Source organism: Pinus tabuliformis, chromosome 2_2, assembly GCF_031772625.1.
Source record: "Pinus tabuliformis cultivar Carrire ecotype Pingquan chromosome 2_2, CPIR1, whole genome shotgun sequence".
Taxonomy (NCBI): Eukaryota; Viridiplantae; Streptophyta; class Pinopsida; order Pinales; family Pinaceae; genus Pinus; species Pinus tabuliformis.
Genome location: NC_142300.1, coordinates 1,278,226,131 through 1,278,253,266, shown reverse-complemented (window position 1 = coordinate 1,278,253,266; position 27,136 = coordinate 1,278,226,131). Strand labels below are relative to the sequence as shown.

The 27,136-nt window shown below is 35.8% G+C and overlaps 1 protein-coding gene across 1 annotated transcript; it reads right to left on the bottom strand.

Moving 5' to 3' along the window:
* Positions 1–22,546: 22,546 nt before the first annotated feature.
* On the bottom strand, positions 22,547–26,789 carry LOC149198147 (uncharacterized). Its single transcript, XM_089408935.1, has 2 exons — positions 25,573–26,789; positions 22,547–22,874 (listed from the first exon to the last, which is right to left on the bottom strand). Exons 1-2 carry the CDS (start codon positions 26,787–26,789, stop codon positions 22,547–22,549), a joined length of 1,545 nt encoding a protein of 514 aa, XP_089265061.1.
* Between the last annotated feature and the right edge of the window lie 347 nt (positions 26,790–27,136).

Here is a 27,136-nt window from a genome sequence, read left to right as displayed (position 1 = left end):
ATCAATCTTAAATCTTACTCTACTAAGTGTTAAAAGGGATAGAATCTCTCATGAACTTCTTTTTGATTGCTAAATTTGAGAGAAAATTACCATTTTATTTGAGTGCAAAGGCAGAAGGGAGCTTGACTGCAAGACCCACCCGTCGAGCAGGGACGAAAGTCGGCCTTAGTGATTCGACAGTGCCGAGTGGAAGGGCATCTCAATATTTAATTGATCTAAAGTTAAAATATATTTACGATAATCATTTTCAAATCCGCATAAATCTTACAATTATAAATATTAGAAATGAAACCACTTTATAGATTAAATTTAAATATCAACCATTTAATTATATTATGCGATAAATTGTTTTATATTTTATATTTATTCTTTCGTTATTCTAACTATTAACTTTTTACCTTTTCTAACATAATTAAATGATATTTTGTAATGATGCAGGGTCATCTTTACCATTAAATTAATAATAAATAAATTTAACTAACAATTTTTATTTTTTATTTTTAATTTATACTCAAATATTAATGCATTTATTTTTATTTAATTTTTTTAAAATTTAACAATAATCAAAAGTTAGATTGATGATGATGATGATGATTAACGTCCACTTAGACCAATGTGGTCTACTGGATCTCAAGAAATGAGAGTCTAATTTTCATTCTTCAAAATCGTGTTTCTGTGATCAAAGAGCAAGGAAAGAAGCGTTCCAAGATCGCTATAGTTGGGTTGGATTAATAAGTCAAGAATATTGGAGGTGTGGCTAATGATGGAGAATTGAGATCGGATGTTGGCAAGAGCCAGGCAATCTAAAAGGAAGTTATTTTCATCTTCCACCTTCTTACTATCACAAATCTGATAAATTCTATTGTTCGAGGGAGTCTTGGGAGTAGACCACCACCCGAACTCATTCTGAAGCTCACGAGAGTTAGTTTTGATGTTCATTTTCTTTTTAGTGCTAGTCAACATAGAGAAATAATTCTGGTTATCGAGAGTGGTGTTGATCACCTCCTTATAGTACCTTAGCTTCCTTTTACCCACCAGCTCCTTAGAATCCCACATATTTTCCTTAAAAATGGAGGTAATAGTATCTTTGATACTGTCCTTGCTTCCCATGATGATCTCCTCCTTAATCCCCCAAAGGTTGAACCAAGACTGAGCATCCTTATGCCACCCACGCTTGATGCACAAGTGGGGGTTTTGACTAACTTTAGAAGCAATTAATATATAATGTCTAGTTTGATGATTTTTGACATTTTTTCTAGTTTCTTTTGTCAAAACGTATAGAGATTTTTAAGAATCATAAGTTTAAACTATTTAATTTGCAAAGATCGAGTGCTCTAGGAGTTTTCATGCTCAATTAGTTTATGTGTTCAATAATGCATTTTAAGGTGATAAATTCATATATGCATTCAATAATGCATTTTAAACAAGAAATCACAATCTCCTCTAAAATTATATTATTAAATTGTAAAGAAAATTCCATTTTATCTATCAATTAGATAAAATAAATTAAATAAATAACTTAATGAAATACTAAATTAATTAGATCAATAACCTAATTGCGATTGTGATAAGTTAATTAGATAAAATTAAATAATTTAATTATGATTGTTTACTTAGCAAGTGATTTTGTTGAAAGAAAATTTATTTTATGCATAATTTCATTGAGTAAACAACTTAAAGAGATTTTTTTTTATTTTTTTTTTTAAATGAATCTTGGATGTTATACCTTGTCTTTTATTTCTTCCATTGCACCCAAGTTGGCCCAGTGTGCACAAGAATATTGTGGTGAATCCATTTCTTCCAAAGAAAACCTAGTATTTGACTAACAAATAGCTAAAAGATGATTTCAAAACCATTTCACCTCACAATTATATCTTTATTGGAACCCTCCTTCCTTTTTCACCCTAGTTGGATTGGAGTTGCACCTTACCTCTCATATAACCTCCTTTTCATTTTTTATATATTTTTGAAATAACATTATTTTTAATCCAACAAACCGAGAAAATGGCTTGCTATAGCCAAGAATTCTCAATCATAAATATTCATCTCAGTATTTAAGGTTTTTGTTGGTATATGTAGGGTTTCTATTATGGTGTTATTTTCTATATCTCTAATTTTGTGATTTGTTGCAATATTGAACCAATTATTTCTCTAAAAGATGTACGAATGTTTTTTTTTTAACCTAAGAAGTCTAGCACTTCACCTAGGATCCTATTTTCTATGGAGAAACATGCAATTGTCATGGTCAAGATTATGAAACATTAATGAAACTCACTAATATCTTTCATCTCAAATACTTGTGACATCTACATATTAATTTCTTATATTAACTTGACTGAATTTCTTGTAATAATTAAGTCATCAACATACAAAGAAATCATCAACACATACCCCTTTGCATCAAATTTGGTATACAGACTCAGATCACTTTGACTTCTCATAAAACCATGCTGGAACAAGAAAGAATCTATATTTTCATAGCATGACCTAGGTGCGTGTTTTAGCCCATACAAATATTTCTTTAATATAAAAACTAAATCTTCCTGCCCTTTTTTCACAAACCCTTCAGGTTGTGTCAAATACACCTCCTCCTTTAAGTCACCATTCATAAAATACGATTTTACATCTAGTTGGTGCAAATTCCAATGAAACTTTGTAGCTAATTCAATTAACAATTTAATAGTGTTCAATTTAGCTACAGGTGCAAATGTTTCTTCATAATCAATACCCTCTTTTTGAGAGCACCCCTTTTCCACCAGTCTAGCTTTCTATTTATCTATGTTTTCATATGTTTTAAACTTGGAATTATATAACCATTTGCATCCTATGGGATCTTTTCCTTTAGGCAATTCAGTGGATTCCCATGTTTTATTTTTAATTACAGATTCATAATCTTCCTCCATATATTTTCTCCACTCTTCATATTCATTAGCTTCTTTAAAGTTCATGGGTTCTATTACATTAAAAGCACTAGTCATGAGAGCATAGTCCTTGTACCTTTTAGGTAGTCGAATTTGCCGAGTAGATATCCTTAGTGCTTCATTGATTTCACCTCTATTCTCTGAAAGTACTTCTCCACTTCTGATTGGGCTTTGACTGCTAATGATGTCCACATCACTGAATTCTTCCATTTTTTGTTGCTCACTGTCTTTTGCTTTTACTTCTGCTTTATTGTCTTCAATTTCAGGAAGAATGTGCCATTTTTCATAACTATTATCCTTGTTTCCTTCATATGTCTTTCCATGGAATTTTTAAGTCTCTACTTGCAAATACTCTATGTTTATGTCTAGATTCATCATTTTTCTTCTTATAACAATCTTTGGAAATATGCGGACTTCTACCAAAGTAAAAGCATTTTACTCTAGATGACATACCGTTATTTGATTTCAGAAATGGTGTTTTCTCAGATGAGCTTCCACCTTTGTTTGTTCCTCCTTGTTTCCCTATGAATAAATTCTTCTTTGCCACAAGTGCCAAATATGGATTTTGAGGCTTCAAATTCTTATGCCTTTCTTCTTACTGAATTAGTGTACATATCAATTCCTCAAAATTTGGCGCTTTCTCCCTACCTGCAAGACCTGTAATAAACATCTGATAGTCTTTTGACATTCCATTCAATGTGCTTGTTACCAGATCAATACTAGGTATTGACTCTCCTATGTCTCCCAAATTATCTTTCAATTATTTAATTATGGAAATAAATACATTAATAAATTCGTTCTCTTCCATTTTAATGTACATGAGCTTACTTTTTAGGAAGAGAACTCGATTTTTGTTTTTAGTCTCATATAATGCCTTCAATTTATTCCAAGTTTGAGTAGAAATCTTACAATCATGGATATGAGGAATTATGCTATCTTTGAAAAACATTTTAACAGTACTTTTGCTTTGTTTTCTCGCTTCTCCCCATCATGAATAGTCTACGTAGTTTGTGTCATCTAATTTATTGGCTTCGTTCATGTATCTCTCTGCAAGATTTATTCACCATCTTCTCCCAATGTCTTTCGGAAGTACTTCCACCAAATTCAAATGGAAGCTAAAAAAATTGATAAACCTAAGTTACTTCTTGAAAAAATAAATCCACCTTTTCCACTTTTAAAAAAACAAGGCCCTTTTACACACATATATATCCCTTTTAAAATATGAGTAACCTACCCTTTTTGTTTTAAAAAAGAAAATGCACGCCCTATTATATATCAAAGACCCCCACGGTCAACTCTCCAAATCTTATTTCAATAGAGGGATGCGTTGTATCTCTGAATTTGATGATTTTGTAAGTTTCTTGTTATCAACACACCTCTGCACAGGATTCAAATGCGTTTCACCTCTCCACCTTTACAGATTACCCTTTCGCAACAACCCATGCCACCATGATCACTCAACCAATTTGACTACACGGATTTTCGCAGCTTTAGGGCTCGATCAATGTAGGAGCTCTGGATTTCACTCTGTTCAATAGATCAACTCACTTCACCTTTCTCAGCGTTTCAGTGATCAAGAACTCTGCTCAACGTTCCATAACTCCCCCACCTCCTCCGGATACGATGACTTTCCTGGAGGTAGACAGTACCAGCGGAGCGCGTGGGATTCGATCCAAGGCTTCAGCTGTAAAGAAAAACGCAGGTCGATTCGATCCAAAATTCTTGAGACTCAATCTGCTTCGTTGAAGCATTCACCAAAATTGACAAGTCCTCAAACCTTAAACAAATTTTGCGCCAACACTTTTATAGGCTTATAGGTATTATATGACCACGTGGCACTTCTGTCGAATTTCACCCATGCAAATAGCTAAGTGTAGTTCGAGGGCCTGTAAATTGACGGGATGTGCTGCTCAGGTACAAGCGACGACACCTCAACGCCAGTTAAAAAAAAACTGATCAAGCGCAAGTCAACACGACATCCAACAAACAATCACGCTCGGTCAACATCCAGAACCACCTCATCACAACACATAGGTTCATAACCTACTGCGGTACTAAGTATACATATAGGAAGACAAAAGAGGAATGAAAACAAGAGTCCTCATGTGAGGAGTCCTTGAGGCTTCCCACAATGTTGAATAATACATTAAATTAACAACAATCAATTACAAATTTATAAAGATGTATAGGATTAGGATAGTTAGAACACATTCCAAAAAAATAGGAACTAATTTTTAATTACAACACTCAACCAAACAACTATTCATCTCTCCATTATTTTCAAGTCTAAACTCTTCCTATTTGTTTATAAAACTCTCAGTAGAAGAGGTTCCCATTTTTACAATTTTTGTTATGACTTCTAGAATCTAGGTGGAGGACTTGTGATCTTTTATTGATTTCATTGGAAATGAGAGATATTGGTACTTATATGTACTTGCTATTGTAATATTAAAAAAAATGAAAGGTCATTGTTAGAACTATATGATTACATACATCTTCTTCTTATTTCTAACTATTCTTGAATAACCAATGTATGTGTGTGATTTGTGGGATGTATACTTCTATGTTATGGACTATTCCATAAATTAGATGGTTTCTCTCACATACTTGTTGTTTTAGTTTATTTACTTTTATTTATAAGAAATTGTTAGATCTAAATGTTAAATATTCTTCATTTTTTTAATAAGTTGAGCATCTATCATTGTCTTTGATTATAGATAATTGTTTTTTTCTTTCCTGTGTAATTATGTGTTTATTGTTCATATGCTTCCTGATTCACTTAAATTATTCATTGATAATTAGCTTTTCCATTTTTCTATCTTAGTCCACTAGATATCTTAGGTTAGAATTTCCATACCCTTCTTGTCACAATCGTTGACATCTCACAACATTATCAAAACTAAGAATGGTTACTTGACTAGAATATTGATGGTTAGTTTATTCCAAATAGTCTGAATTCTAATTGAGACCTTATATTGGAAAAACCCTTTCACTATTGTTTGGATGTTTTTCCCTATCAAAATATGGATCTTGATTCTTAGATATTTGTATGAATGAACTTCCTCCAAGAATCTATGGTCGTAATTGAATGTATCATACACAATATTTTTGGATTATTTATCATGATATTAATTTTGTTGATATTAATAGCCATTCCCATCTTGGAGCATAAATATTGGAGAATTCACATGTGCTTGCTAAGATCGTAATGGCCCCTTGAAAAAAGAACAATATCATCAACATAAAGAAGAAGAGTTATGACCATATGAGTGAGGGTGTGGCCAACACAACTTGCATATTCCAAACACTATTTTATCTTATCCATGGATATGGAAAAAAGGGTAGGGGATAAGGGACAATCTTTCTAGATTTTAATATTGTATTTAACTTCTTATGACCAACCTTGAATGGTCTTAATATTCATAAAAACGTTTTCGTAGATCCTTGTCACAACAACCTTCACATTGTGAGGAACCATTATTTCTTGTAGCTGCATCCATAACTTATCTCTTAGGAATTGTGTCAAAAGATTTTATTATGTAGAGCCGAGAGGAAAAAAACAAACATACAATTCATTAAATTATTTTCTCTCAAAACTTGGTTTTACAAATGAATTACATGGCTATTTATTCTGGAGAAGGAAAACTCTCGAATTCCACAAAGAGAGAACTCCTTCCTAGATATTTGGAGGAACTTGAGAGAAATCCTATCAATTCTAGGAATTTATCCTAACTACTTAATCTCCAGCAACTTATAGGAGTCTCCATAAAATCTAGAATTTTCTAAGATTCTCCAAATTAAATAAATACAAAATAGGAGATGCTCATGCATCATATAGTCAAGAAAATAACATAATAGATCAATTTTATTATTGCAAAATTCCTCTACAATAATCCTAAGAATAAAAATATGGTCCATGCTTTAATGATATCTCCTAAACCCAATTTCCTTTAGCACTTTTACCATAAATGTTAAGCCAATGGATAATCTTCTTTTCCAAAACAAGCCCATATAACATGGATCAAAAGTGGATAATCATAATGGTCATATAATTAAAAGGAATGATTTTAACCCTACTCTTAAAAATAGGTGCAATAAGCATATGCATCCAATGCTTAGGGAATCCTTGCTTCGCTGTCAAATTAGAAAGATTGTGTATGTGCGAGATGAGGATAGGTTCTCGCATTTAAAAAAAAATTCAACTTGGTAGTCTTAAATGTCCTCAAATTTCCCATTAGTGAGATGCTTAACCCCAAAATCAATGTATTCCAATGAAAATATATCATCCTCTATAGGGAATGAAAAATGTTGTCTATGGAATTAGGGAATTCATAAAGGTTTTTAAGGTAAAGATTCTACTTCTTTAAGGGAATCAAATTATTATTTTTAGTCCTGTGAATTATAATTTTCCTCCAAAACTTTCTAGGTTTAGACTTAGAGAGGTCAAATAATTACTCTTGGTTTACTATTTAGTATATTCTCTTCCTTTTAATAAAAGAATTGTACATATTTACCTTATCAAGTTTTAAGGTTTCGTTAGGAGTACCTCTAATTTCATTCCTAGCAATTTAACAATCATTATCATACCAAGGGTTGATAGTTATATTATTATTTTATACGCCACCTTCATAGAGAATTTTCTAATGGTAGTAGAGAGGGTTGTATTAAAATTTGATAGAAGTTTTCAATGTAATTCCAATAAGTTAAGAGGTGTAAATCCCTATTTAAATCCTTTAAGAAGAGATTCATTTCACTCTTGTCAAAAAGTAGGTAGCTTTGACTCTCACAATTCCCATGCATGTGTTTCAGCATGTATGGAAAATTTTAGAGATAAAGTTAAAGGTCTATGATCAGAGTTAGGTTCATTTTCATTTAAGAGGTCTAAGTTTATAATTTGGTTCAAAATAGGGATATCACATACCACATAATCCATGTCACTACTGCCAATCCCATGAGTACAAGTCATATAGTTGGATTTTAGCCACTTGATTATGCCATTACAAATTATAAGCTCTTAAGAACTATACAATTTAATTGGATTTGGTACCAAATAAATTCTTGGTTAAGCATTCAGAGTTTCTTTTTAATTTTATATCTAAATCAACGTCTTTTTCTAGCTAAAGATGAACGTGATTTCAATCACTACTTATAATAATAGTTTGGTTATATGTGATTCTAGCATTAAAGTCTTCCAACAAGAGGATATTACCTTCATTCATCATAATATGGATATCTTGTTCTAAGGTAGTATAAGGTACATTCTTATCTAGATTGTTTTTCTTATAAAAGGTAGAACTGATAGGTGCAAAATAACATACTGCAATATAAATCTCGTTAGTGTTAATTTCAAAGATTTTGATCCAAATTCATTAATTGAGGATGTCAATCTTATCAAACCGAGTGTGAGAAGAGATATTGTTTTTAATATAACAAGTTATTCTTTTAATTTCCCTGTGAAAGGATTTCTTCTTCCAAGTTGACCACAAAATCAATCCATGTATATGAGGGACCTTACACTCATCATGCTCCCAAATTTTGATGAAGAAAATAATATCAATTTTACTTTGTATTGAACTTAAAATTTTCTCTTTTAATTTATAAAATAATTTATTTAAAGTAAGGTATTTTAATTTAAACATTAAATATCCCCCAATAGGGGTGTTGGTCAATGGGACGTTAGAGGTTGATCTAGGGCTCGGGGGTATGGCCAAACCTCACCTTGCAACACAAATGTGAACCACATACACTATCCCCATTCTAATGTAAAGCCTTTGTTCATTCGATTAATTTATGAGGAATATCTTATTCATTGGATTTTCTGGTATGCCTAAACCTTTCCCCCACAGTAGGTAGGATAATTATCTTGGGCATCTAACAAAGGAAGCCCCATGTGCGGTGAAAAATTCTTAGAGTCATGGAATAATCTATAGGATTTTAACCAGGCATGGACATTGGTCTCTTATGCTAGACTATATTTAACATGTTCTTGCATGCAACATATATTGGTTTCTAGGTGTGGAGGTCCATGACACAAACTTTGGCAGCTGAATAATGGTTAAGAATAAGGCCTTAGGAAGAAACATATTTCAAATTCTAAGACTTCACTCGCTGCATTGGAGTTGGAGGATGTAGGATCCTATGACATCTACTTTCCTTCAGATGGCATGACCTCATTAGTCAAAGCTTGGTGAGTTATAAAATTTATGGCATTGTCTTATCCCTTTGGTACATTAATAATATTCTCTAGTTTTTTTCCTCACCGGTGGATGATTTTTTGTTTGGTTTCAAGTTCATCTAGGTCCAGTCGTGGTTAGAATTTCAACGTCTCTTGTCATTTTCTAAGCCCTGCCAAAATAATTTCATCTTTCAGTTCTTTTTAGTCGCTCTTTTCAGGATATTGGTATTGCCTGCCCTGGTTTCATAGACTCCCTTTGTTTTTGCATCTTGTGAATTTTCCCATTATTATTCCTCTAAGTCGTAGGTTGTAGTGGTTAAGATATCTAGCCTGGATATTCTTTTTCAATTTCATTATTCTCTGGCAGTGAATGCACAACCACAATGAGATTGGGGGAAGAGACTCTCAAGGTAGGCCCCATGCCCAAGTCCATGCCAAGGAATTTGTAGCCATATTCCATTTGACCTCATCCCATGAAATTCATGAAGAAATTTGTCAACTTGACTCTCTCACAAAAAATTAATGAGAAGTTTACCCAGATTCATAAATACAAGAGGAAGTAGCTAATTGGGTTCTTGACCATGGTCGTACCAAGGGAAGAGAGAGTCATTACTTGAACTCCATTGCATGCCATTAGCAGATGAAAATTCTTCTAGGCGGGATCTTGAAGGAAAAGCATGAATACCACAGTGATATCATCTCCTCTTTGAATGAAATCAATGGATGCAATAATATCAACACTTGTTTCTTTCTATTTTAGATGCTCAACTACTAATGTGGAAATCCACCTTTAGTGTGACAGAAAACCTCATGCTCCAGTTGATACCAATGTTGAAGACCTTGCTTGAGTTACCTTTTCAGACTGTTAATATCATTACATGTCTTTTGGAAACTTCTTTATTTATTTTTGTAGTCTAGTATATGATAGATTTTGTAGTTTCTAAGTATCAGAGATTTTGACTTGACACTACTTGAACTTTAGTTAACAGTTAATAGATCGAGTTTTCCTAGTGGTAGATTGAGACCAAGCTTTTTCCCTGAGAAGCGCTCTACAACCCACAATGAGGGAGATATTGGCATGTAAAGTTACATTTAAAAATAATAAAATAATACTTACACCAAAAAATTAAAAAAATTATAATAATAACAAAAATTAATGTGAGCCATAAATAAAATACTTCAATTTCCAATTTAATTTTACACCAACTTTATTAGAAAGATAAAATAATTGAAAGTAAAAAATAATAATCTACATTTTAAAATGAGAGATTTATTTAATTTCTTCACTATTAAAGTATTTCCTTTGTTAAAATATGTAATTATAACATGTCATTTAAGAACCAGAAATAATAAATTATTTAACTTGAATGGTAATGAAGTTATAACATGTTTGTCTTTCCATTTATAGGTCATCGATATGTATTAAATAATAATGTATTTAATACTAATGTACTGAATGTTTGTTTTATATATAGATATATATATATATCTATTGAAAAGTGTTTTAAATTAGACTAGCATAGATCCATTTTAATTACGGATCTAACATGAGCCTAGAGGGATCAAATTTTTTTCACGTGCAACATTTTTAGAGTGCAAAACACAATGTTATTTTTCATTGTTTAAATTGTGTTTTTGAATGTTAAATAGAGTATATATAACACCAAATAAAGGTTTTAACCATAAATATTATTTTTTGCATGATATATACATATTTGTCTTTAAATGATATGTCATATATACATACTTGACATTAAAATATTTTACATAACATGTACATAGAGACATTTTATCACACAAATACTCTCAAGATGACTCCATCAAATTCACAATGGAGGTTGAGGTTGATGGGGGATTTCCCTTCCTCGATGTTCTTCTATGCAGGTTGGATGATGACTCCTTGTCACACCGGGTTTTTGGTAAAATAACTAGCACAGAGAAATATCTTCATGCGAGCTCCCACCACTTTCCAGCCCAGAATATTGGAGTTCTTAACACGCTAGCCACTCGTGCCTTAAGAATTTCAGATGTTAGTCACCCAGAGGAGGAGAAATCTCATGTATTGAAAGTTTTTAGAAAGAATGGTTACAACAATTTTCAAGGTCTTCACGATTTTCAAAGAGTTAGTAAGGCTCCCAGGTTTTAAAAAGGTATGGATGATCCAGTTCACATGGTTAAACTTCCTTTTATCCAGGGAACCACAGACAAGATTTCTCACATCCTTAAAAAGCATAAAGTCTTGGCTACCTTTAACCCCCTTAATACCATGAGGAGCTCCCTTAGATCTGTTAAGGACCTAGTTAACCCTAAAGACATGAAAGGGGTTTATTCAATCCCTTGCTCTTGTGGGATTCCCTACATTGGGGAAATGGGTCGCTCCATTAATCTTCGTATTCAGGAACATGTTGCTGACATCAGACATAGGCGTTCTTGTTCCTCAGCTATTGCTGAGTATGCAAAGAAAATTATGCATCATGTCTGCATTGAGAACTCTCAAGTCATCATTAGGATTGATCACTTTCATCATAGGAAGTTACATCAGGCCATTGAAATTGAAAAGCATCCAAGGAATCTCAATAGGGATGATGGTTGGAAATTACGTAGGAATTAGGTTTCTGCTCTTTCATCTTGAATAATATGTTTTTTAATTTGTTTTACTCCTTATTGTGTTTGTTTTTATTTTCATTTTATTTTTCATATATATATATATATATATATATATATATATATATATATATATATATATATAATACTAATATTTAATTGTTTTTATTGGCTATCTATGTTTAATATTAATAGTTATTTTATATTAGTATTTAATACCTTTCCCAACTAATTTACTTCTTTAATATTATTTTGACCTAACTAATCTCTAATGTTCTTCTTATAACTAAAATTATTTAATTTACTCAACGAAATTCTGACGGTGCAAATGGGGCATCTCGGCTATTTATACCTAATTTCAGATTTGGTTTTTCATCCTTCTCCTCAGGATGAACCATAATAGATGGTTCGAAACTTCGACTTTTTCATCCTTCTCTTGAGGATGAACCACAATAGATGGTTTGAAACTTCGACTCCAAAACAACGATGTGATTATTCTGAAATTTATTTGATAATAAAATGGCTTTTTTATTATTAATTTATTTTAAAGATATGTCAATATTAATTCGTATTAAAATATTTTAATTATAACCCACATTGAATATATTTTTATATACCACATTCAAATATTTTATTTTAACAATTTATTTCTATATATAAATATATTTGAAATTAATATCGACATAAGTTAGTTTACATACATTTTCAAATAGTTTATTTAAATCTTTGGTTGAAATATTATTGAAAAGTATAAGATTTGAACATCTTACTAAAACATTTTTTTTTACTTCTAATTATTTTACAACATGTTCATTTTTTTATTTTACAACATGTTCATTTTTTTTAAATTATAGCCGACATTATTTTTCTATTTAGAACATAACTTTTATTTTTATTTTAAAAGGGACACACGAAGAGACTTACAAATCCCTTCATACTAAGGTGTAGAACGAACTTTTTAGCTCAATAATATAATAATAAATCTGAGATACTGGAAATTTCACTGTAGTTATTTTTGAGACTTACACGTCCCTTCATACTAAGGTGTAGAATGAACTTTTCAACTCAATAATATAATAATAAATCTGAGATACTGGAAATTCCACTATAGTTATTTTTCAGAATTACACATCCCTTTATACTAAGGCATAGAATGAACTTTTCAGCTCAATAATATTAATAAATCTGAGATACTGGAAATTCCACTGTAGTTATTTTTGAATATCAACATTTCAACTCTATACCAATCCTATTAAAAAAAAAAAAAAACCTAATTAAAAATTTGGCAAATAATAATATCTTTTTTACACTTTAAAATGTGTTAATAGTCAAGAAATCATTATTGAAAAACTGTAACACCTAAATATTATAACCATACAACATCATACCATAAAAGAAAAACTTTACTTACCATGAATAAATATCAAAATGATATAACGAGCATTAATATGAAATACATTACAGTGTGCACATTATTACATGGTACAATACAGTTCATTGGCTCAGATTACAACCATGCTGATTAATGTTATAATACCCACTTAAATTAATGACCTGACAGGGTTGTACATGAAAATATTTTATGGTTAATAATCCAGATCTCACACCGTATTGTGTTGACATTCCTTGGCCTTATCCGGTCGGTCCATGGTTGGATGGCTGCCAGCTGTCGGAGCTCACTCTTATCATGTGCCACCTGTTGTCTGGAGTACCACTCAATGAAGGCAATGAGTTTGATGTTTAGCCGGATCTCAAGGGTAAACCCTTATGAGTTGGTGCTTGTCTAGTTTCTGAGTTCATTTTGCTTGGTGTGGCTCTGGGAGCTGTGACTTGGAAGAACCTCTGATCTCTTCGATGAAACCCTTCTGCAATCTGTCTTTTCCCATCTACTAAGCATCGTGGAGAGCTTGCCAGGAGTCCCCATTTGCAAACAGGTTTGCATTTGGGCTGCACACTGCCGTTTCAGAATTATTCGCTCTCATCAGGTATACCTCAATCTGAAATTTGCATTGGTGGTTTTTCCCTCATTCTAAATCATTTGTTGTCTCAATGGTTTAACATGTTCACAATAGTAAGGGTTTTAATACTAGCTTTGTTCCTGCAGGCGTTACATCCACAATGGTTCCCGAAACCTATGTCAGAGAAAGCCTCTGTTACGCATGCCCTTCCTCGAGCAAGTGAATAAGTGGTCACCTCTTTCTTTTATGGTACAAGTCTAGTTTATGCATCTGCATTACCCTTTTTCCTTGGTTTATTAATTATGCTAATTTTTTTAACCGCCATGCTATGTTGTAGGGTTTGATCGAATGGAGGATGGGTGCGGGTACCAGACCTTTACAAGACCTGGGTTCCTCCATCGCAAAGCCCCCAGGTATGCAGGCCTTTCCTTTGACGAATGTTACCAGACTTACTTGCCCATTGTATGAGGGTTTCTTCCTTTGAGGATTTCCCTCGTTTCAGTTACTGTTAATGTTATATTTAAGTTTTTGGACATGGATTATGTTGCTTCTTATTACGGCTCCCTGAGCCACTTCCAAATGGGAAATTTTGGCATAATGATGTCTATAAATTTTGGGTTCTCATTTTGTAAGATTATCAGTGTGAATTAATCAATAGTAAGACTGTTGAACAGTTCTTCTTTTGATATAATGATTGATATGTTATTTAAAATTGCTCCTAATCTTTCTATGAACAATTATAGTCTATGTTATTGGAATATCAGTTTGATCTCCCAAGCCTAGGCTATTCAACCTTCATAACGACGTTCTTGGCATCCTTCCGAGGACTTCCATCTAAACAAATATGAAGGTTACCTAATTGTTAAAAATATTATTCTGTCTTTAAACAATACTTTTCTCATTGGGTTTTTTGTATCTGCGTTATAATTATTGTACCTATTTAATTTATGTTCCATAAGAGAGTTATAGTTGTTAATCTACCTTAAGTTTTTTCGATTAACCATTGAAATTTCTTTCCCAACTAACTCTGCGGAATATAATTATATATACCTTCTAATGTTTAATGTGTTGGTCTTTATATGCACTCCATTCTCATGGTTATTGGTATGCCTAGGTTATTTTCATAATAAAAAGAACCATACCTTGAATTTATCATTAATATAATTAATCTGGTTCACTTAACGACATTAATCCTGTATAAGCTTTAAATTCTCATATGTTTGTATTTTTTTCCGAATCATGTACAGTAATGAATATTCTATCTCGTATTTGACAGCTTTCATTCTTCTCCATAATCGCTTGTCTAATTATTTTTCATGTACTGTTATATATTCTGGGTTAGATTTTTTTTTAAAAGACTCTATCCTAGGGAATGGATGCACAGTCCAGCCCTTGCCCAGATTCTTGAATCTAGGAAAACAGACTATTGTGTTCAGGTAGCATGGTACAAGATCTGTACATTTAGCCTGCACATGCTGTAATATGTATACTTTCCTAACAACATATTACCTGTGGTGTAGTCAAGTAGCAATACAAGGTCTGCATAATTGATCTGCACATAAAGTATTTTATACTTCGCCTAATAGCATGTTACCTGCATATCTAGATTAATTTATTCCTACACATTTACATTCTCAGCGAAATCTGAGTTCCCAGATTTACTTCTTCTCTACATTCTCTTTCTAACTAGAATAAAGTTAGAGAACATGCAAATCCAATACCATAAAGTTTATTATCTACTTGCACAATATTAACAGATTAGCATTTCATCAAAAGTAATCATAACACAGTTAACCACTTTCACTTATCTTCCATTGCAATTCTAAATTGAGATCAATGAACCTCTCCACCCTTCCAATGAGAATCCAGCAACCACGTCCAAGTATTCTCCCCCGAAGCTCATCTTTTCCCAACAAACCAGTTATCTGTAATATAACAGTTTCTGTTGCTTTAGCCTCAAGACTCCATCTCTAGCCAGCAATGGATATTACTTCCTCCATGGAAGTCTCTTTCAAGAATTGTTCCCACTGAAACTCCCTTTAGCTCAAGGAATTCCCATATTTTCTTTTTCCCAACCACTTCCCTCCTTCTCCCCTCTCTTATGTAAGAGAAAGCAAGAGAAGGAGTAACTGCTTCTTAACTAATAACTGAGAATTGATAACTGATAACTGATAACTTTTGGGTAAAAGAGAGTTACTGATGTTCATTAGTAATTCTTTAGAATTTCCATGGAACCGTATCATATCTGTTATAATTTTTGTTTTATTAAATTAAACTATTGTTACCACTGAATCAATTTATTATCCATTTCTTAAAAGTAACAACAAGAATTTGTTTCTCAATGTAAAAGTAAAAATAACTTAAAGTCCTTGAGGTGTCACATCTTCCCCCTCTTAGCGGAACATTGTCCCCTGTGTTCATTCTTCCATTTGTTCCCATAATAATTATGAATACGCCTCCTACATAAATTATTTATCTTCCAAAGTGGCTTCCTTCGGGCTGAAGTGCTTCCATTTCACTTTAACCTGGATGATAGATCGTTTCCGCAATGTTACTTCTCTCTGATCGATTATGCATGGGTGTTCGACCAGGGATTCTCCTTCCTGTTTGACCTCCCAAAAATACCATTGTTATATAATTGATATGTACATAGCCACTATATCCTTAAATAAGTAAATTCTGTGTTATGCACATCTATCTATATATATATATATATATATATATATATATATATATATATATATATATATATATATATATATATATATATATATATATTCACAAAATCGGCTGCTGTTTATCATTCAAAAAAAGTATAGGAGGCAAAGCTCCAGAAGTACAGGCTTGGAGCTCGAATGAAAAGCTTGCTCTTTGACTACATTGCCACAATCTGCTATTTTCCGGTGTTTTTTAACATGAGGAAGACTGATACAAGAATAAATTCGGACGAATTGGAAGAGAAGAATACAAGCTTTACAAAGCATCTTAATCTGTATTTAAATGACTGATCTGCCGCGCGGAAGAATCCTCTGGCTTGCAATCTTGGTCAGCGATGATGAGGTTGTAGCAGTTGGCACTTGAATCATTAAGGTTGTCCAACATATAATTTTCCATGGAATCTTGAATATGAGAGCAGCAGCAACGACAGGATGAGATAGGGAGAAATAACTGAAGGGTGACAGAATAGAACGCAACAATGATGGTCAACACCCGTGTCCAGGCCAATAAAGCCAGTAGACTGGAAGGGATAAGGGACAGAGGCACGCGGTGGGAGGAGAAGGCCTCACGGGTTTCACTTGAGAGAGCAGAAATTGATAAGAATGTGGTGTCGAAAAGAATGGGAGACAAGACATTCGGCGGCAGAAGGAAAACCAAATCAGGATTGCAGAAGATTTGGACAGAGGGCGCCTTATAAGTTCGATCAGATGTCGGCCTTAAACGATTTGTCATTAGTCAAGAAGGAGATCAGGGGAGATAATGAAAGGAATCTTTGTTATTGCAAAAAAGATTTCCTTTGGTTCTGGTACAAGCTTGACTGGCGAGCTTGTCTGCTTCTCGGTTTAAAATGCGGAGGACATGGAAAAATTTTATCTCCCAAGTTTGGTTGATCATGCTTTGACATCTGCTGATGATTTGCTATATATGGATATTTGAGGGCTTTCTCTTGCTCTTCATGAGACTAATGATAATAGCAGAGTCCCCAAAAATCCAAGCTTTCTTAATTTCGAGGATTTGAAGCCAGAGTAAGCTTTGATAGAGAGCCAAGGCCTCTACTCTGTTGTTGGAGAGATTTCCCAGACCCCACTCAAAAGAGATAAGGGGGTATCCTTTGGGCGTATAGATGATTCCCCCTGCTCCCGCAAGATGATATGAGTGTTGCTGTTGTAGATCCAGTCAATGAATTCACCCTGCTTTAATCTTATTTTCCAGTTATGACCGAAGGTGTTAGAAGAGCTATTGAAGTTGACTGTTGGAGAGAGGATGCTACACTTGTCTATCAGATTTCTGATGAAGTCTCTCTCTTCGTTACAGAAGCTGGCCATGTCGATTTTCTTTAGATTCTTGGCAGCTATGGTTTCTATTGCCAGACTTTTGGCTTTACTACAAAGACGTCTGGTTAAAGTCTCCTGGTCCCTGAAAACCTTGCGGTTTCTTGCAATCCATATTTTCCATAAGAGTGCGTAAGGGAGGGCGTCCCAGACCCTCTTGACAATGCTATTTTTCTTATTTTGCCAGGGATAACTTTTCTTCCAGATGCTTAAGGCTTCGCCAATGGACTGATGTGAATTCCAGGTGAATGAGTCAAAGGGGGCTATGCCTTTCCAACAGGAGATGGCGAAGGGACATGAAATGAATAGATGCTGCATGGTCTCTTCAGCTTCATGACAATTCGGGCATCGGGAGGGACCCATGATGCCTTTCTTTTGCAGATTTTCTGAGGTGAGTGTCTTCCCTTTTAAAAGGGTCCACATGAAGAATTTAACCTTGGGGATAGCTTCAGCTTTCCATGTTGCTTTCCAATACGTCCATGGAGAAGTGGGGAGATCCCTGTTGCACAAATAATTGTAACCTGCCTGAATTGAGTAGCTTGAACCCGTAGGATCCCATCGAAAGCTGTCAGCACCATTTTTAGATATAGGCGCGATGTTATGGAGATGATTCTGGAAATTATTAAAGGATTCTTTGAGATGAACAGGGATGGGAGGGAAGCTCCAGCCCTTCCACGCCTGCGTATCTATATCCCAATGTGATATTTGATTTAAGTGATATAATCCCTTGCTTTGGAAATAGAGGATGATTGGTTCCATACCTGGGAAGCTGCTGATGGCTTTATTTCCCATTATCTTATCGCTTCCAATGCTGACTTTGTTCCCACCTTTGGGAACCATTGAAACATTTTGTGCCATAAAAGAGATGGCTTTTTTGCAGAGTTTCCAAATACCTGTGCTGCTCCTTACAGGTATTTCACTAGCTAGCAATTGTTGCCTTGGACTGTTAAGGTATTTGACCTCGATGACTCTTTTCCACCAAGCTTGCTGCTCCTCTAACAGTCTCCAAATAAGCTTGCCACCAAAAGCTAAGTTAGTGAACAATGGAGATCTGATTCCAAGCCCGCCTTTTTCCTGGCTATGGATAACTTGTTTCCAACTAACCAGGTTATATTTTTTCTTATCATTTTTTCCACCCTGCCATAAGAAATGTCTAAGAATACTTTCCATTTTGTGATGAAAAGAGGTTGGCGCCTGAGCTAAGGAGAACTGATATAAAGGAAGCGAAGACAGGCCTGATTTTAGGAGCACCATTCGGCCAGCTGGGTTGAGCCAGAAGGATCCCCAGTTGTGGACTTTTTTTTTCAATTTATCAAGCATTTTGTCCCAGATTTCAGCTCTAGCACGACCCATGCTCACTGGCATTCCCAAGTAGCTAAAGTGGTCCCATTTTAACTTGCACGACACCCCAAAGATGTTGGATAGGTTTTGGAGAGTTTGGGCTGAAGTATTCCAACCGTAAATGTAGCTTTTGAGATGGTTTATCATTCCCCCAGAGTATCTCATAAACTTATCTAATAGGAGCTTGAACCTTCGGGCAATTATTGCAAATGCTCCTCCTATCAGTAGGGTATCATCAACAAATTGGGAGTGATTGATGTTTTTAACTCCATCTTCAAATTTGATTCCGGTGATGAGGCCTGCTTGTCTCTTATGATCAAGGACACAGCTGAAAGATTCAGCCATTAAAATGAATAAGTAGGGAGAGAGAGGACAACCTTGCCTCAATCCTCTTGAAGATTGGAAAGCAGGGCCGGGCCTTCCATTGATGAGTGGGGCAATCCAAGGTCCAGAAATGCAGGTTCTTATGAGATTAATGAAGGGGGAAGAGAAGCCCATTTTTTGAAGAGTAGCAAAAAGAAAGGAGTGTCGGACTCTGTCAAAGGCGTTTGCCAAGTCTAATTTCAGAATGAAGCCCTTTTCCTTTCTAGAGAGGCTTGAGTGGATGGCTTCCTGAACAAGTAATATGGAGTCGGATATTTGTCTGTTGGCCATAAAACCGCCTTGATTTTCATAAATAAGGCTTGGCAAGAGAGGCTTGAGTTGGGAGGCAAGGATTTTTGTGAAAATTTTATATGAAGAGTTGCATAGGGATATAGGTCGGAAGCGGGAAAAGGAAGAGGGGCGGTTCTCTTTGGGAATGAGTACAAGATGGGTTGAGTTTGTGAAGCCTCCCATTTTATTTTTCCTTTGTATCCATTTGTAATACTTGATGAGGTCCTTTTTGATGGTTTCCCAGTACTCCCTGTAGAAACAAATTGGGAAACCATCCGGGCCTAGAGCTTTGTCAGGCTGGAGGCTCCAGATTGCTCCCAAGATTTCTTCCTCTTTTATCTCTTCAGTTAGTCTTTCATTGGCTTCTGCTGTTATTTTATTTGGCAAATGCTGTAAGAAGTCAGCGTAATTCTCCTCTTCCCCTTTTTCTGATAGGAGCTCTTTAAAATGTGTTGTAGCCGCATTTTTAATGGAAGCTTGATCATTGTGCTGATTACCTGTGCTGTCTATAATAGTTGTTATGTTGCTCCTAATTTGTCTAACAGTTGCTTGCTTGTGGAAGAAGGATGTATTCCTATCCCCACTTTTCAGCCAAACCTGTCTTGATTTTATGCGCCATTTTTCTTCCTCTTCTCTTCTGATACTATAAAGTTGACTGTAGAGGTCCTCTTCTTGGCTTTTCCTTGCTTGAATGTATTCTTGGTTTTCCATTGCATGGTGTAAATTTTCAATTTTAGCTTTCACATCTAGCTTCTTTGCTTCTGGTTCTTTATATTGGGATTTTGCCCAGTTCTTGAGAGTGTTCCTGACATTTCTCAATTTTCTTTCCCATATGTAGCTTGGTGAGCCTTCTACATGCTGGTGCCAAGTTTGCTGGACTAGAATTTTGGCAGCTGAAATATGATTCCATAAAGGACTGTATTTAAAAGGGATTGGGCCCAGGGGACGATGGGATTCAAGAGATAAGGCAGTGGGATAATGATCTGAAATAGCGAAGGGGAGAATAGAAGCATGGACAGCTGCAAAAGAGGAGAGAAAAGACACATTTACCAATATTCGATCCAGCCGTTCCATTATATTGCTTTTTCCAAGCCTGCGGTTGCTCCAGGTAAACTTGCGATTCTTTGGAACAATATCGACAAGATCTGCAAGCTGCATAACATTCTCCAACTGATTTCTGAAGGGGTCAGGAGTGAAGCTACCACCATGCTTTTCATTAGCATGCAGGATAAGATTTAAGTCGCCGCCTAGAATTATATTGTCATTCTCTTCCTCTGCTATGTTGTTGCTGAGAGAGTTCCAGCAAGCTTCCTTATCTCTGTAATGATTCGGAACATAAACATTGTAAATGATAAGCTGATAGCTGCTCATGTTGTTCTTCAACGTAATCTTTATCCAGTGCTATTCTACTGTCTCTGCTATCTTGTTCCAGTTGTCTTGAAGCCAAAGTGTGGCGATTCCTCCTGAAGCCCCTCTGGATTCGCACACACATCCTTTGTAAAACTTATTCTTCTCAATAATTTTATTCATCTCTACCTATCCCAGTTTTGTTTCTTGAAGTAGAACTATCTCTGGTCTTTCTTGGATTAAGAGATCTTTTAAGGTGTTTGTTTTGGTGGGGTGCCCCAATCCCCTGCTATTCCAAGAAAGCATTTTCATCATTTCAATGGAATGCGGGGAGTTGCTCTTCCTCCCAGATCTTTATTTATTGAATCCTTGTTTATCTGCCCTTGTATATAAGATTCTATAGGGTTCTAAATACCCAATGCTATGTCTTTTTGTGCATTTTCGTCTCTTTGTTGTTTGGTAGATTTTCGTCCAGGCTTCTTTTGGTTTTCAGGAATGGATCCATGCTCCTTGGAATTGCTTCTTGTGGTTCTGGGAGGGGGGGGATCAGAAGGGAGGGAAGAGGAAATGGACAAGGGAAGGGAAGGTTCAGAAGGAGATTGAATCTTTGGAGAAGGGGGATCCTCGGGTTGGGAAAGAATGTGAAAGGGATTGGAGGAAGGAGAGGAGGAGAGGGGATCAGGCCGGCTAAGAAGGGGAGGAAGGGAGGAGGAGGGGGGTGGAGATGGGGGAGAGGGATTGGGAGGGGGAATGGGAAGGGGACGAGGGGAAGGCCCAGCTTCATGAGGAGGGATGGAATTAGGGGTTGTCTTTTTTTTTTTTTTTACTGCTTCCCATTGTTCTTCCTGTGGAGAACTGTCTACATTAAGAAGTTTAGAGCATCGATTTGCAAAGTGGCCATATTCGTGACATACCTTACACTTGAAGGGAATCTATTCATAGTCAAGCTGCTGAATGTGTGTCCAGTCATCCACCTTTAGCTTGATGGCTTCTGGCAAGCCATTCCCGAAATCAACTTCAAAACAAATGCGAGCACAGGCTTGCATGTTGTCTTTAGGTTCGCTCCAGTCAATATATTTCCCTACAGCATTCCCTATAGAGCGCACTGACTCATCTCCCCAGCAATGCAAGGGGAGGTGTGGAAGGCGAACCCAAACAGGCACAGCACTAGGGATATCCAGCTCCAGATCAAAATCTGGAGTCCACTTATTGAGGTACAGTCCGCTGGAATCCATAAAGTAGGGCCCATTTCAAAAAATCAAATCCTTATCTTCCTTGGTTTCAAAATGGAATGTAAAATATCCTTTTCCACAAAATCTGATAGAGATTTTCCCTAGAGTTTTGTCTGACCAGTTCCTTTCCACCCACCTTTGTACTGTTTTTGGAGAGGGCTAGAGACCTGTAAACTGCCCAATAAGGCCTCTTTCAGCTAAGGCAAGCGCAACCATACGGGGCAAGGTTGGAGGCAGAGAGACTTCCTGCAACCCTTCCAGTTTTTTAACAAACTTCGTAACTGAGGGACGATTTCGCTGAGGTGGAAGAGAATGAACCAGGTCGGAGAACGCTTGCTGGAAGGCCTCCTCTGATGGTGCCTCCGGAGGGGCCATAACGGGCCAAGAGCTTACTGAAAATCACACGCAGTCGAGACGGGGTAGCCAGGAGCAAGGACGGAAGCCCAGCAGCAGGGGCTGCCAAGCGGGGGCCTACTAAGAGCCGCAGGGCTGAAGGAGAGCAGGACGCGGGAGCTCCGGAAGCCCAGCAATAGGGGCTACCAGGCGAGGGCCCACTGAGAACCGCAGGGCCGAAGGAGAGCAAGGCGCGAAAGCTTCAGAACTAGTCCAATTTTGATTGTTAATGAATGATTTTGACAATGATAATAACGTTCAGCAAGATGCACACATTAATACACCCTATATATGCATATATATATATATATATATATATATATATATATATATATATATATATATATATATATATATATATATATATAGAGAGAGAGAGAGAGAGAGAGAGAGAGATTACCTGAAGTTCTTGCTATTTTATGATATGTCTGGTGTCATACACATATTTCTTCAAAAGGGCAACATGGAATACATTATGAACCTAAATGTGGCTGGGCAGGGCTAGTTGGTAGGCCATTGGCCCGATTCTATCCAGAATTTGGAATGGGCCACAGAACCGGGGGGCCAACTTGGCACACTTTCCCCACCTCAACGTACTCCTCTTTGGTTTAATCCGCACATACACATGATCCCCTACCTGAAATTCTTAATAAGTTCTCTTTTTATCAGCGTATAATTTCTGCTTATCTTGAGCAGCCTTCAAATTTTGTCGAACCTCTTTCAAGGTTTTATCTATTTCTTCCAACATATTTGGTCCTAATATCATCTTATTCTCTGGACTATTCCAGTTTGCAGGAATGGTACATTTCCTTCTATAGAGTGCTTCAAAAGGACTCATTTTAAGCGATTCATGATAACCATTTTTGTATGTGAATTCTACCAGATGTAGATACTCTTCCCATTTCCCAGGTTGTTGCATCACATACATGCGCAACATGTCCTCTACCACTTGATTCACTTGCTCGGTTTTCCCATCAGTCTGGGGGTGATAAGCGGTGCTAAAGTGGATTTGTGTACCTAACCCGGTAAACAATGCTTTCCAAAAAGCAGAGGTGAACTTAACATCCCGATCAGATATTATGACTCTTGGCATACCATGTAGCCGGAAAATTTCCTTCATGAATATATCTGCTATTTGAGCCGTTTGGTATGTGGATTTGACAGGTATGAAATGAGTTGTCTTTCTCAATTTATCTACCACAACCATAATTGAATCATTTTGTCTTTTAGATCGCGGTAATCCCATTATAAAATCCAAGGTTATAGTATCCCATTTCCATTCAAGAATGGGTAGCAGCTGCAGTAATCCAGCAGGGTGCTGGTGCTCCGCCTTGACTTGCTGACACTCTAGACATTTAGCTAAATATTTGGCAATGTCCTTTCTCATACTAGGCCAATAGTAGGCTTTCTTGATAGCCGTTAAGAGCTTTTGATAGCCTGGGTGAGCAGCATAGGGGATTCTGTGAAATTCATCTAACATACTTTGCTTTAAAGACAATTGATTAGGTACGTAAATACGATTTTGAACAGAAATAAATTTCCAGAATTAATACTATACACCCTTTGCTTTGCTGAACCTTCCACAGATTTTATTTGCTACCATAGGTAGTTGTATTCAGGATCCTTCTGGGTTGCCTCCTTTAGTTGATCCACAAAATTAAGTTCAATTTGACTAAAAGAAATCTCATAAATGTGGTGTAGCTTTCTACTTAACGCATCTGCCACCCTATTTTCTTTTCCTTTCAAATGCTTGATTTCAAAATCAAATTCGCTTAAGAATGCAGTCCATCGAGCTTGGTGTGCATTTAAGGTAGATGATTGAAGAAACTGGTTAAGCTACTGTGGTGTGTTTTGAGCAGAAATATTTTTCCCAACAAATAATGCCACCATACTTTTAAGGCATACACCACAGCAGTTAGCTGCAAACCGTAAGCAAAATATTTATGTTCATGTTCTTTGAGTTTACGAGATTCATAAGCGATGACCTTGTCATTCTACATTAAAACGCCACCCACACCCTCTTTGCATGTGTATGTGCAAACTATAAAATCCTCTTTAGGATCTGCAATCTTTAATACCAGAGCTATGGTAAGCAATTGCTTGAACCTTTCAAAACTTTATTGACAGGATCCTGACCATTTGAAAGTTATTCCTTTCTCTTATAAGGAAGTAATTGGGTAAGCGACCTTGGAAAACCCCCTTATAAATATCCTATAATAACTTGCAAGTCACATAAAAGAACATATGTCCGCCACATTGGCTAGAACAGGACAATTCATGATGGTCTTTATTTTCTTCGGATCAATAGCTATACCCTCAGAGGATATAACATGTCCTAGGTACTGGATCTGATCTTTAAAGAAGTCACACTTGCTGAATTTAGAAAAGAGCTGATTTTCTCTTAAGGCTTGTAGCACTAAGAGAAAGTGTTATTTATGCTCTTCAATACTTCTAGAATACACAAGAATGTAATCAATAAATATAAGGATGAATTTATCTAGATAGGGATGAAAAACTCCATTCATCATGCTCATGAAGGTTGCTGGGGAATTATTATGTCCAAATGGCAAGACTACAAACTCGTAGTGGCCATAGCAGGTTCTAAAAGCAGTCTTGAATATATCTTCGTCCTTAATTCGAATTTGGTGATATCCAGATCTTAAATCAATTTTTGAAAATACCACTACTCCTTTAACCTGACAAAAGAGGTCATCGATTTGGGGTAAGGGATACTAATTCTTTATGGTCAGCTTGTTTAGTTGTCTGAAATCTATGCACAACCGCAAAGTACCATCCTTTTTTCTTCCAAACAAAACTAGGGCTCCCCAAGGGGATACACTGGGTCGGATATACCCTTTATCTAGCAACTCTTGTAGCTAGATTTTTAATTCAATTAACTCCAGAACACTCATTCTGTAGGGAGCCTTTGATACTGGAGCTGCTCCAGGGACCAGTTCTATGGTAAAGTCGAGGTTTCTCTTGGGTGGTAGTCTATGAATATCTTCTGGAAACACGTCTTTAAATTCTTGAATTACGGGTATTTTCTCTAAGGATGACACTTTATCTTTGGAGTTTGTATATCCCACTTGAACCGCATAGATTTGACAACCCTTATGCATACATATCGCTAGCTGGTGGGCTGTAACAGATCGTAACTTGGCTTCTCTTTTGATTCCCTGAATATCTATTCTAGTACCATCATTAGACAAAAAATCAATGGTCTTATCTTTATAGTTTACTAAGGCCCACTTCCTCTCCAACCAATCCATGCCTATCAAGACATCATAGGAACCTAATGGTAATATATTTAAATCTATCCTAATTTGTTGTTCTGCTAATTTTATTTCACAACCCTCTACTTTTGCACAAACTCTTCTTTTTGCACCGGTAGCTAATTGAACCAGCCAGGGGTTCTTAAATTTTGAACTTTTTAGATGGCATTCATCAACTATTCTAGCACTGATATAGCTCATGCTAACACTTGGATCTATTAAAATGGAAACACGATGATATGATATTTTACCTTCAAGTTCAACCATCGAAGGTTGATAATATTCTTGGCGATCTTCCAACACTGCATTGATGTAGGGTACGTTCTGTGCCACATCACCCATAATAGAATATTCATGAATATTTTCAACAAGTTCTGTTCTCCCACTATGAGGACAGTTCTTGTAGTAATGGAGTTCCCCGCAACCCCAGCATTGCAAAGGCGATCGGGGAACCCAACTGGTTTCCAAATTACTTGATGCTTCATTTTGTTTTATATCGTTCTGAGGTCTGTACTTCTGTTGATTTCGATTAACAGGTCCATTTGGTCCTTTTCGTCCTGGGAATCTAGTTCCTGAACTCTTCATGTTCTTATTATTTGTAAAAAAATTCTGCCCCTTCTTACTTGGCCAATTCTTATTCACTTCGCCTTTCTGTTTCATTTGTTGGTAGCAGATCCGAGCTTTCCAGACTACTTCATCCATCATTTTTGGGTTATCAAATTCTAGTTTCTCTTTCATGAAGGTAGGCAGGCTGCTGATAAAGCATTGGACTTTAGCTTTTTCTTCACGAATATAAGGAACGTATCTTAGCAGTGACGTGAATTTAGTTATAAATTCATCCATAGTCTGTTGTCCTAGTTTCAAGTCATGAAACTCTTTTGCTTTATCATCATAAAATCACTCAGTCAGATATCTATCCTTAAAATGCCTTTGAAATTGTTCCTAGGTAATCTCCTGCTCATTAATTTCTTTGATTGTTTTGATTTCTTCCCACCACAGGGTGGCCTTGCCTTGTAACTGATAGATTGCTAGCCTTGCTCTCAAATTTTCATCATATTCATATATTTGGAAATATTTATTCATATTAATAAGCCAGGCCTCCGCCACTTCTTCTACCTCGCCATTATAGTTTGGTGGTTTGATCTTTTTGAACTCTCCCTGAAGTTCTGTTTTCTGTCTTTTTAATCCCT